General features: G+C 50.5%; 2 protein-coding genes across 2 annotated transcripts; both read right to left on the reverse strand.

The window, feature by feature from the left end:
• Positions 1 to 262: 262 nt before the first annotated feature.
• Positions 263 to 9,103, reverse strand: LIM2 (lens intrinsic membrane protein 2). The gene is made up of 5 exons (XM_008049991.1): positions 9,067 to 9,103; positions 8,507 to 8,687; positions 2,683 to 2,832; positions 859 to 993; positions 263 to 614 (listed from the first exon to the last, which is right to left on the reverse strand). The coding sequence occupies exons 2-5, from the start codon at positions 8,679 to 8,681 to the stop codon at positions 553 to 555; spliced, it is 522 nt and encodes a 173-aa protein (XP_008048182.1). The 5' UTR covers positions 8,682 to 8,687; positions 9,067 to 9,103; the 3' UTR covers positions 263 to 552.
• Positions 9,104 to 10,078: 975 nt separating this feature from the next.
• On the reverse strand, positions 10,079 to 12,282 carry CUNH19orf84 (chromosome unknown C19orf84 homolog). The gene is made up of 2 exons (XM_008049992.1): positions 12,248 to 12,282; positions 10,079 to 10,643 (listed from the first exon to the last, which is right to left on the reverse strand). Exons 1-2 carry the CDS (start codon positions 12,280 to 12,282, stop codon positions 10,079 to 10,081), a joined length of 600 nt encoding a protein of 199 aa, XP_008048183.1.
• Positions 12,283 to 12,499: the final 217 nt, after the last annotated feature.

Here is a 12,499-nt window from a genome sequence, read left to right on the forward strand (position 1 = left end):
ATCTAAGCTTCAACCTGAGATGGGGGCATGGAGGTTGTTTTTTTTCCAGATATCTTTTCATTTGTCCTATTATCATACACATCTACTTCCTGGAAGTTGAACTGTGGTTAGCTCCTAGACTGGGACCGTGTGACTTACCTCTGTTCCTATCTCTGCAGAAGCTGAGAAGGTAGGGCCTCCATGAAACAGCCTCCACACCTCACACCCACCACATTCACACCTGCTCCTGTCTACCCCAATCCCTCAAGGATCCACGCTTTAGTAGTTTCATATCAGTTTTATTAGCCCCCAAAAAGTTGCTCTAATGGGTATTCCATTTTTCTAACAATCTGCCTGGCAGGTGGGGACTTGGGTCTTCTCCACTCCCCCTCCTGTTCCATTCCTTCCTCCTTCCCACTTAGGACACAGGAGCCAGCCCCCACCCCCACCCAGAGTCCAGGACTGAGCCCCCTCATGCCTCCAGGAACCAGGATTTCAGGTCTCTAGACCCTCCCCCTCCTCTTCAGTGACCTCATTTTAACTTCCAGATGAAGCCAGGGGACACATTTGGGGTCAGCGAGGAGTGGACAGGCGCCGACATTCATGCATCCGGTAGGCACACATGTAGAAAATTCCTGCATGAGAAAAGATCTCAGTTGACCCCCCAACTTCACCCAGCCCCTGTTCCCAACCTGAGAGACCCTAACACCACACTTCCTTTCTTGCTAGGTGTCCACAGTCTCTAGACTCCTAGGGCCTAGTGTATGCCTCCTACCCCAGTGCTGTGGGATCCTTGTGGGAGAACCTGTTATCTCATCCTCTGAAATGCCACCCTCTCTTCCCCAGACACTAGCCTGCCAACCCCTTGGCCCCCCATACCTGCAAAGAAGGTCATGAGCAGGGCCACCCAGCCCAGGATGTAAGACCAGGAAAAGCGCCAGTCCCCGAAGCGGCGGCCTAGGAAGCTGACGGTGACTCCAGTGTAAATGCCCAAGGCCAACAAGACAAAAAGAGCTGGAAGGAGAGGGCAGGAGGATGTGGATGGGCGGGATGGAGGAAATTTAGAGATGGGCAGGGGATGGATGCGGTGGCTCATGCCTGTGATCTTAGCACTTTGGGAGGCTGAGGCATGAGGATCACTTGAGCCCAGGAGTTCGAGACTAGGCTGGGCAATATAGATCCCATCTCTACCAAAAAATAATGTTTTTTAAGTCAGGGTCTCACTCTGCCGGCCAGACTGGAGTGCAGTGGCACGCTCACGGCCACCACAGCCTCGACCCACTGGGCTCTGGCGATCCTTCTGCCTCAGCCTTCCAAGGAACCAGAACTACAGGTGCATGCTACCACACAGCTAATTTTTTATTTATTGTAGAGACAAGGGCTTGAGCCCTGCCAAAAAAATTTTTTAATTAAAAAATCAGCCTGCTGGGTGCAGTGGCTCATGCCTGTAATCCCAGCGCTTTGGGAGGCCAAGGCGAGAGGATTGCCTGAGCCCAGGGGTTTGAGGCCAGCCTGGGCAACTTGACAAGACCTCGTCTCTACAATAAATCTAAAAAATAGCCAGACATGGTGGCATGGGCTTGTGGTTCCAGCTACTTGGAAGGCTGAGGAGGAAGGCAGGTGTGAATGTGCTGTGAGCATGCCACTGCACTCCAGCCTGGACAACAGAGTGAGACTACAACTCAAAAAAAAAATACAAAAAAAAAATTGTGGGCAATATCTTTGGGTCCCCTCTTGCTGCCAGGAGCTTTTCCATCCTCTAATAAATTCCTACTTATTCACTCAAAAAAAAATGGACTGGTCATTGTCACTGGTTCCTGGAAGGGAGACTAAATACTTGGAATTTCCTGCCTAACAGGAATGTCTTTGCTATTCTTGAGTCCCTTGGACCACACCTGAGTTTATGTTAATGAGCTGACTCTAGGTGAGGACTGGTCACCAGAAAGACTAACCATGTGATGAGAAGGTTGGACCTCTGAGTCACTTGATATCAGCCCAACCTCTGGGGAGCAGAGGGAAACTGGAGATTGTGTTCAATCAATCATGGCCATTTAATGAAACCCCAATAAAAACTCTGGACACCATTGGGCACAGAGGCTCACACCTGTAATCTCAGCATTTTGGCTGAGGTGAGAGGATTGCCTGAGCCCATGGGTTTGAGACCAGCCCAGGCAACTTGGTGAGCCCTAGTCTCTACAATAAATTAAAGCATCAGCTGGGCGTGGTGGCAGAAGGATCACCAGAGCCTGGCAGGTCAAGGTTGCAGTGGCCGTGAGCATGCAACTGCACTCCAGCCTGGGTGGCAGAGTGAGACTCCGACTGAAAAAAAAAGAACCCCCAAATTTGTAGCCAGTTGGTCAAAAGTAAGAGTGGCCCAGCAATCCCACTTGCAGGTCATGTCTGAGATGGGGGACAGTCTTATTAGGGACTGCACCCTTCACCTGTGGAGTCTGACACTAATTCTGGGCAGTTAGTGCCAGAAATAAACTGTGGTATACTCACTGGTGTCAGAATAGGCTGGAATTAGAAATAGGCTGGAATTAGAAATAGTCATGAGGCTGATCTTGGGGGTGAAGGATTGGGGTTAGAGTGGGAATGGAGCTCAGAATGAGGAAGAGAAGGGGATAAGAACGGGGGTTGGGAACAGATTGGAGTTAGAGATGGGAGTGAGTGGGGGAACAGGAGTAGGGTGGGCCCACTCACTTGAGGTGAAGAACATGATGCCGGCAGAGAAGGGCCGGGAGAGGCGGCTGAAGGCAGGCTGCTGAGCGAAGGCCAGGATGCCCATGATGATGCCAGAGGTGGCGCATAGGGCAGACAGGATCATGAAGGCCCGGGTGGCATTCCAGTACGCTGCGGGAGCACCCTCAGTCACTCTCGAGTCTCCCCTGTTCTCAGTGAGGGATGCTGCTACCTCTAGAACAAAAATTGCCTGCCCCTCCCCATATCCCTGACCCAACTCCCCTTTCACTTCTCAGCAAATGTCTTTTTCTTCACCTGGTCAACTTCTACTCGTCCTCCAAAGCCCAGCTCCCAAAACCTCTCCTCTGGGGTGCCTTCCCCCACCCTTCAGGCATCATCTTTACCCCCTACCCTGAATTGTGACTCTTGTGTCTGTCTTCCCCTCCAGTTCTGAGAACAGGAACTGGGTTGACTCTGTGTCACCAGCACCCCCAGCATGGGTTTGGTTTGTGACTTGGGGAAATGTTTGTTGAATGAATGAAGGGAGTAATGAATGCTGATTCCTCACAGCCTCCTGCTAATTACTCTTTACCCTGTCTCATGTTTCTCTTTCATTTCCTTTATACCACTTGCTCATAACTGAAAATATCTTTAACTCATTTGTAATATTTGTCTCTCCCAGTTAAATTCCCAGCTCTGTGAGGGCAATGGCCTTGTTATCTCTTTCACTGCTGTATCCTTACCACCTAGCACTTGGCATAGACTAGGTACTCAGAAGCATGTAAATGAATGAATGTTGAGTACTGGGGACCATTCCTCATTCATGTTATGCTCAGGGCTGACTCTTCAGGGGACGCTGTGTGGACCACAGTCATAATTTCATCCTCCATTTAGCAACACCAAATATGTGCCAGGCTCACTTACAGGTATGATTTTTTTTTAAGTTGGAATCTCATTCTGTAGCACAGGCTGGAATGCAGTGGCATGCTCACAGCCATCACAGCCTCATCCTGCTAAGCTCAGGCGATCATTCCAGTTCAGCCTTCCAAGTAGCTTGAACTACAGGCATGCACCACCAAACCCCACTAATTTTTTGATTTATTGTAGAGACTAGATCTTGCCAAGTTACCCAGGCTGGTCTTGAATACCTGGACTCAAGCAATCTTCTTGCCTCTGCCTCCCAAAGTACTGCTGGGATGACAGGTGTGAGCCACCGTGCCCAGCTAGGTATGATCTTATATATTCCTTCCAAGAGCCCATGCTATATGTAGGTACTATTTTTATCCTTATTTTTCAGGTAAAGAATTGAGAGTCAGAGAGGTCAAGTGACTTGCCCGAGGTTCCACAGTTAGAAGCAGAGCTGGAGTTGAAACCCCAGCTCTTGCTGGGTGCAGTGGCTCACATCTGTAATCCCAGTGTTTTGGGAGTCAGAAAAGAGAATTGTCTGAGCCTAGGGATTTGAGATCAGCTTGGGTAACCTGGTGAGACCTCGTCTCTACACTAAATCAAAAATTTAGCTGGGCATGGTGGCACGCACCTGTAGTTCCAGCTACTTGGAAGGCTGAGGCAGAAGGATCACCTGGGCCCAGCAGGTTGAGTCTGCAGTGGCTGTGAGTGCACCACTGCACCCCAGCCTGGGCAACAGAGTGAGACGCCAACTCAAAAACCAAAACCAAAAAACAAAGAGAATGTCCTTATAAAAAGTGGAGATTTGGACACAAACACACACACAGGAAGAACACCATGTGTGTTGGAGGTAGAAATGGGGGAAATACATCTACAAGCCAAAGATGGCCAGCAAAACACCAGAGGCCAGGAAGGAAAAGATATAGGTGGTGATTCCTCACAGCCTCCAGAAGGAATCAACCCTACGACACTTTGATCTTGGACTTCTGGCCTCCAGAACTGTAAGGCCATACATTTTTGTCATTTAAGACACCTGCCTGAGTTACTTTGCTATGGCAGTTCTAGAAAACAGTACAGGCCGGGTGCAGTGGCTTGACCTGTAATCTTAGCAGTTTGGGAGGCCAAGGCAGGAGGATCACTCGAGGCCAGGAATTGAAGGTAGGCCAGCCTGGACAACAAAGAGAGACTCTGTCTCTACAAAAGTTGATAATAATAATAAAGAAAATTAATAATACAGATGTCTCTGGGTATCTAAAATCTGGAGAACTCCTGGGCATATTACAGTATATTTTTTTCCTATGGTTTATGCTAGAAGTGGAAAATGCAAATGCCTTTGAGGACTGGGTGCATCGGCAAGTAAGGACAGGGATCTTCAGGAGGACAGCATAAGGACAGGGATCTTCAGGAGGACAGCAAGCGGGAGGTGGAGTCTGGGATGCACTGGTTACATCTGTTCCAATATGGATTGTCAGTGCATGGCCTCTCAGCTCCATCTTTATTTATTTAGTTAATTAATTAATTAATTAATTATTTTTGGGGGGGTCCATATTTATTTATATATTTATTGAGTCCATCTTTAATTAATTAACTAATTAATTTTTGGAGTCGGGGTCTCACTCTATGCCCAGGCTAGAGTGCAGTGGCACGATCACCATTTACTGTAGCCTCTACCTCCTGGACTCAGGCAATCCTTCTGTCCCTGCCTCCCGAGTACCTGAGACTACAAGCGCTACCACGGCTAGCTAATTTTTTGATTTTTTGTAGTAACAAGGTCTCGCTATGTTGCCCAGGCTGGTCTCGAATTCCTGGGTTCAAGCGATCCTCCCGCCTCGGATTCCCAAAGGGCTGGGATGACAGGCGCGAGCCACCATGCCCCAGTGGGGGCAGCTCCATCTTTACAGAAACCTTCTTTATTCAAATGACTGTGTGGCTTCTGTCTCCAAAGGGACCATGACTGGTTAACCCCATTTGAAGGGAAGGGTAGCTGTTGCTCATATCCAGATAACTGAAGTACTGGGAGTATGCAAAATTTGAATTTCTTCTTTTTTTTTTTTTGAATCGGAGTCTCACTCTGTCACCCAGACTGGAGTGTAGTGGCACGCTCACGGCTGCCACAGCCTCGACCTCCTGGATTCAGGTGATCTTCCTGTCTCAGCCTTCCAAAATAGCTGAAACTACAGGCATATGCCACCATGTTCAGCTGATTTTTTTTTTAATTTGTTGTAGAGACGAGGTCATGCCATGTTGTTCAGGCTGGTCTTGAACCCCTGAGCTCAGTTAATCCTCTCGCCTCTGCCTCCCAAAGTGCTGGGATGACAGGCGTGAGACACTGTGCCTGGTGATTTTTTTCTTTTCTTTTTTTTTTTTTTGTTTTGAGTAGGAGTCTCATTCTGTTGCCCAGACTGGAGTGCAGTGGCATGCTGCTCACAGCCACTGCAGTCTCAATGTGCTGAGTTCAGATGATCCTTCTGTCTCAGCCTTCCAAGTAGCTGGAACTACAAGCATGCGCCACCACGCCTAGCTAATTTTTTTTTAATTGTAGAGATAAGGTCTCACCAAGTTCCCAGGGCTGGTCTTGAACACGTGAGCTCAGGCAATCTTCTCATCTCAGCCTCCCAAAGTGCTGGGATTATGGGCGTGAGCCACCGTGCCTGGCTTTCTTTTTCAAAAAGAGCTTCAAGTCCAGATTTTTAGGTAAAAACCTCCAGATTTGTAAATACCCAGGAGCTCAGAAATGTTAAAAACACCAGGCAGGCCTGGTCACGCCTGTCATCCCAGTACTTTGTGAGGCAGAAGCAAGAGGACTGCCTGAGTCCAGGGGTTTAAGACCAGCTTGAGAAACATGATGGGACCTCATCTCTACAATAAATCAAAAAAATTAGATGAATGGCGCATGAATGTAGTTCCAGCTACGTGGAAGGCTGAGGCGGAAGGATCACTGAACCCAGTAGGTCGAGACTGTGGTGGCTGTGAACGTGCCACCGCACTCCAGCTTGGGTGACAGAGTGAGAGTTCAACTCAGGGGAAAAAAAAGCGGCAGACCAAATAAAATGCATCTGCTGTTGGTCTTGGCTCCTGGAAGCAAGTCAAGGCTCTTGCTCTGATTCTGGAGAACAAATGACAGTTGGTGAGCCAGGAGAGCCAGCCACTGTGACAAACACCCCAGAGCCGACTGGGGTGACGCATGGCCCTGAGGTTTTCAGTTTTGTGGTCGTGAGAATGTCAAATAAACTGCAGACTGTCCCCAAGCCTCTCTCTCTCCCCTGTTCTATGACAATATGATATGGAGGTGACACAGAGCTGCCCCTGGGGAAGCTCCCCTTCGGAAGCAGAACGAATGTTAGTGGTGTCACAAAGGAGACCAGCCGAAATGAGAAGGATGTGTGAGGACAGGCAGTCTGGACACCGAAGTTTGCGGGCCAGGGCAAGGCTTTCCACTTCTCCCTGCCTTGGTCTAACCCGCCGGCAAACAGGCATGGGGTTCCCTCTCTCAGGACTGGCTCAGTGAGATGGAGTGACCTGGATCTTCTTCTGCACATGTCTGTCAGTCAAGGGCTCAGTGAGATCGAGTGCTTCCTTTCAATCTCCTCAAGAGTCTGTTGGAACTTTGAGGTCAAACCGCATATCTGCGTTATATATACCCTGGACCCATCCTCTTAGCGATGTTGGGAGATGGAAGGGTATTAATCCGTGTCAAGTGCTTTGACTAGCACAGAGGACATAGTAAGCACTCAATAAATGCCAGTTGTTATTATTACGAGTACTATTAGTAGTAGTAGCACACAATATATTATATATTATTAACTTATTAATATAGTTTATAATTAATGTATAAGATATCCTGTTATAAATTATTAATCTAATATATATATATTATTATTATTATTTGAGTTGGAGTCTCACTTTGTCACCCAGGCTGGAGGGTAGTGGCATGCTTGCGGCCATTGCAGCTGTGACCAGCTGGGCTCAGGTGATCCTTCTGCCTCAGCCTTCCAAGTAGCTGGAACCACAGGCACGTGCCACCATGCCCAGCTAATTTTTTAATTTATTGTAGAGATGAGGTCTCACCAAGTTGCCTAGGCTGGTTTCGACCCCTCGGGCTCACGCAATCTTCTCACCTCAGCCTCCCAAAGTGCTGGGATTATAGGCATGAGCCACTGCGCCCGGCCTAGCATTTTCTAAATATCTGCTGTGGACCAAAAAAATGACATGAGGTACTGGGGAATACAGAAGAAATATGGACCCTAAATTTGCTAAGTACTGGATTAAGTATTTTTTGCTACTATATGTCATGCCATATACATATAGAGATAGTGATAGATACACAGAGACATATAGTATATTACAAGATATTTATAATCTCTAAAATATAATATATTAATAAATTGATAACATATACTCTATCATGTATAATATGTGTAATATACCATATATGTTAATAAACTAATATATAATATATTGTGTATAATATATTACAGAATAAATTATATAATAAATTAATATATAACATCTTGTGCTACATATATAATATATTATAATGTATAGCATATTAAGCATATTAAGCTACTTGGAAGGCTGAGGCAGAAGGATCATCTGAGCCCAGCAGGTTGTGGCTGCGGTGGCCATAAGCATGCCACTGCATTCCAGTCTGGGCGACAGAGTGAGACTCTAATTTTAAAAAAAATGCTGTTCTGGTAACCCCAACCCCAGCTGCTGTGCCTGACACCTTTTACATGTTAGGAAATGCCACCTCTGCTTGCTTAACCTCCAAACCAGCACACGGGTAATTGCAACTAGAAAACAACCCTAAAGTCCCGGCTCTGCCCCTTCCATGCTGAATGTCCTGGGCCGGTCCTTTTCCCTCTCTGAGCCACAGGGTTTTCCCCCCTTGGACCCCGCTCTGACCCAGGCACAGCTTGACCCCAGCCGGGAGGCTCACCGATGCTCTCAGTCTGCAGGTAGCACTTGCTGCCTAGGCAGTACCGCCACAGGCCCTGGTGGGCGAAGGACCCCGACAGCCGGTACTGCATCCAGTGGTCTGTCGCTGTGGCCACCACCAGGAGGATGGTCCCCACCCAGGCACAGAAGAGGCCACCACCCATGAAGCTGTACATGGTGACCTGTGGGCAGTGGGAAAAATGGAGTTGGCAGTTGGATTCCTGGGTCTTGGTAAAGGAAGGGACTGGATTCCTGGACACCTGGGTCCCCGGGGGAGGAGGAGGAGGAGACTGGAGGCCCAGACTCCTGGGCCTGAGGGAGGAAGGGCTGGGGACCTAGAAGGATCAGCGGGAGGAGGGGCTGGGTTCCTGGACCCCCGGTCCTGGGGGAGAAGGGTGCGGGGGCTGGACTTCCAGGTTCCAAGCAAGAAATACGCTGGGAGCCTGGATTCCTGAGTCCCATGGGAGGAAGGGGATAGGGGCTGGGACACCAGGCCCCCTGGGAGAGAGACCCCTGAGTCCTGGGAAGGAGAGGACTACAGGACCCATGCCTGGTGCCTACCTGAGCGGCAGAGCCTGCCCTGAGCCCTCCTTCTGCCGCGGCCCCTCTGTGCAGACTGAGCTGAGCCAGGTCGCTGGCCTCTCTGTCCCCTTGGGTCCCCCAAATCCCTTAAGCCTTCCCACACAATAGCCCCATGGCCCAGCAGCTTCCAGCAGGCAGAAATGCAGTGGTGGCAGAGGCCTCGATGGAATTCGCTGAAGCAGGGGTCCAAGTGGCTCCCTTCCCCCAGCCCCCGGCTCACTGGCCTCTCTCTCCGTGACTATCCCCCAGACCCTAGTGACTTTTCGCTGCCTGTCCTGCTCATGACGCCTGCTGGGTTCACCCCAGCTGTGCAAACAGACACAGACACATGAGATACAGGGACAGTCATCATTTATTGTTTAACCAGGGTCTCCCACCTGAAGGGCAGGAAGAGTGGCGGGGAGGAGCCCTAGGTGTCAGGATACGTTGGACCAATGGTTTTTTGTGGGGTGGTGTCATGGAGTGGGGGTGGGGATTAAGGGTGGAGATGGGCTGTTGGGAACTGGAGTCCAGGATGACTTTAAAAAGGAGAACTGGGTTCGGCTGAGGTACACAGGGAATGAGGAGGGGGAAGGTGGGAATTTGGGGACTGGGGACAGGAATGGGGACCAACAGGCTTGGGAATATGGTACTGAGAGTGGGAAAGGGACTGGGTTTGGAGAGGCACGTAGGAGGGGCTTTGGGGCTGTGGCTGGGGTTGCAGGAGCCCTGGGGTCGAGAATGAGGTCAGGATTATAGTTGGGGTTGGTGCTAGGAACGGGGTTGAGACCACCGAGGGAACAAGCATAGGTTTGAGGTTTAGGGTTTTTTTTCTGGCTTGAGATCCTAAGCCAGGTAACATAGGTCAGATTCACCAGGACAGGGGAGGACAGGAACAGGATGTTTCTGGCAGAGGTTTGGGGGGCTTTTGATGACAGGGCTAAGGTCACTCTGGGCTCCAGGAAAAATGCTCCCAGGTGACCGAGTCCTGGGTACTTGGCTCTCCAGGGACCTAGTACTCTGTCTCCCAGTCCTCAGTAGCTGGTGGCGTGTCCAAGGGTGGCTCCAGACCTTGGGTGTCCTTCTTCCCATCCTGGGCAGGCAGTGCTGGTGGTGATGGTGGCACCACCGGTGGGGTCCTGGGGCCAGCCCCAGGGCCCCCTGCATAGCCCCTCTCTGCTGCTGGCTGCTCAGCTTTCCAAGGGCTCCATCGCTGCTGGCCCCAGCCCCGGCCCCGGCCCCGGCCCCGGCCCTGGCCCCAGCCCGGCCTGCCTTGGACATCCCACTCCCCACGTCCCCTGGGAGGCCTCCTGGCTGTGCCCGGGTGGGTGTGGCATGCTGGGGGGCAGCAGGGACAAGAGGAGGGCAAGGACTGCTGCAGGGTGTAGGCCCCGAGGAGGGCACTGTGCAGGAGGCAGGAGAGGGTGTCCAGACGGACAGGGATGGTCACGGAGGCCAGGCTCTCAGGGAGGCCCAGGTGGGCGGGGTCTGGGGCGCCGGGGAGCCAGGGTGGCAGGGCTGGGAGAGGCACAGGGGGCAGCGGCTCAGTCCCAGGTGATGACAGGGACAAGCTGTTCCTAAAACAATAAGGACACAAGTCAGTGTGTCTCGCCATCTTGGTCTGTCTTTCCCTACTACTGCCTGCCTGATTGCCTCTGTAACTCTAACAGGAGGGCAGGAGGCGCCCTCTCCCCAACCTCTGTTCTGTGTCTACTTCTTTTATTTTTTATTTTTGAGTTGGAGTCTCCCTCTGTTGCCCAGGCTGGAGTGCAGTGGCATGCTCACGGCCACCACAGCTTCGACCTGCTGGGCTCAGGCGATCCTTCCGCCTCAGCCTTCCAAGTAGCTGGAACCACAGGCGCACGCTACTATGGCCCGCTAATTTATTTATTTATTGTGAAGATGAGGTCTCGCCGTGTAGCCCAGGCTGTTTTCAAACCCCTGGGCTTAGGCAATCTTCTTGCCTCGGCCTCCCAAAGTGCTGGGATTACAGGCTTGAGACATGGGGCCGGCCTGTATCTACTTCTTTCTACCTCCCTTCTCCCCCTCCTTCCCGTTTGTTTCTTTTTTTTTGAGTTGGAGTCTCACTCTGTTGCCCAGACAGGAGTGCAGTGGCACGCTCCCAGCCACCACAACCTCGACCTGCTGAGGTGCGGAGATCCTTCTGCCTCAGCCTTCCAAGAAGCTGGAACTATAGGCACATGCTACCACACCTGGCTAATTTTTAAAAATTTTATTATAGAGACAAGGTCTTGACAAGTTGCCCAGGTGAGTCTGGAACCTACGGGCTCAGGCAATCTACTTGCTTTGACCTCCCAAAGTGCTGGGATTATAGGCTGAGCCACTGAGCACAGCCTAATTTTTAAATTTGTAGAGATGAGGTCTCCCCAAGTTGCCCAGGCTGGTTTTGAACCTGTGGGTTCAGGTAATCCTCTCACCTCGGCCTTCCAAAGTGCTGGGATTATAGGTCTCCCCTCATTTGTTTTTTTGCAGAGAAACAGACAACCCTTCTATCAACTTCAGCATCATACATAACTCAGTTCAAATGCCAGCCTGCCTCCTGTATGGTATGTCTTTGGGCAAATCATTTTCCTGTTCTGAACCTTAAATTTTCAGATTGAAAGAAAGAAAAAAATAGGGAGACAGCTACAGATGTTTGTCCAATAGAGATATTTTCACGAATGAGACTTGAAGATGCCAGGAACGGCAAGAAGCCTGGAGAAATCTTTTTTTTTTTTTTGAGTTGTAATCTCACTCTGTCACCCAGGCTGGAATGCAGTGGCATGCTCACAGTCACAGCAGCCTTGACCTGCTGGGTGATACTTCCACCTCAGCTTTCCAAGTAGCTGAAACCACAGGTGTGTGCCACCATGCCCAGCTAATTTTTCGTGATTTACTGTAGAGATGAGGTCTCACCAAGTTGCCCAGGCTGGTCTCGAACCCCTGGGCTCAGGCAATCCTCTCACCTTGGCCTTCCAAAGTGCTGAGATTATAGGCATGAGCCCCAGCTCCCGACCTCTCTTCCTGTTTCTAAGTATCTCACTCAACTCTGTCCCCAGGACCTAAGATTTTGTTTCCATGTAATGATACCCGAGCCTTTTCCCCCCTGATACTCTGTAATTCTGTTCAACTGATTTTCTATCTCCTTCTCTCCCGGTCAGGAGGTCTTTGTCTCTCTCACCCTTCAGGTTCAGCCTCGTCCTTTTGCTGTTCCATCTTCACAGGGGTCTCTGAATTCTTCTCGCAACTTCCCCTAATCCTCCTAGGGACCTGGAGATTGGTGAGGGGCCGAGGAGGAAAGAGGGCTGGGTTTTTGCCAGGTCACAAGAAGGGCGTGGCTCGCGGCGGGCGCAGAGGCGCCGAAAGAGCGTAGGGCCGGGCCTGGATCTTGTTGAACGCCCACGCTTCGCAAGACACAGCCCCCACCTCCCAG

The sequence above is a fragment of the Carlito syrichta genome, unplaced genomic scaffold (genome assembly GCF_000164805.1).
Source record: "Carlito syrichta isolate Samal-C Ts95f unplaced genomic scaffold, Tarsius_syrichta-2.0.1 Scaffold142875, whole genome shotgun sequence".
NCBI lineage: Eukaryota > Metazoa > Chordata > Mammalia > Primates > Tarsiidae > Carlito > Carlito syrichta.

What these genes read in the sequence shown, in the direction of transcription:
- LIM2 (XM_008049991.1), bottom strand. Translation starts at nt 8,681, where the DNA reads ATGTACAGCTTCATGGGTGGTGGCCTCTTCTGTGCCTGGGTGGGGACC. An exon ending in CCTGCAGACTGAGAGCATCG is followed by an intron (nt 2,833 to 8,506) that starts GTGAGCCTCCCG and finishes GTGCTCCCGCAG; the next exon opens with CGTACTGGAATGCCACCCGG. An exon ending in GCTCATGACCTTCTTTGCAG is followed by an intron (nt 615 to 858) that starts GTATGGGGGGCC and finishes TTTCTCATGCAG; the next exon opens with GAATTTTCTACATGTGTGCC.
- CUNH19orf84 (XM_008049992.1), bottom strand. Translation starts at nt 12,282, where the DNA reads ATGGAACAGCAAAAGGACGAGGCTGAACCTGAAGG. An exon ending in GACGAGGCTGAACCTGAAGG is followed by an intron (nt 10,644 to 12,247) that starts GTGAGAGAGACA and finishes TTATTGTTTTAG; the next exon opens with GAACAGCTTGTCCCTGTCAT.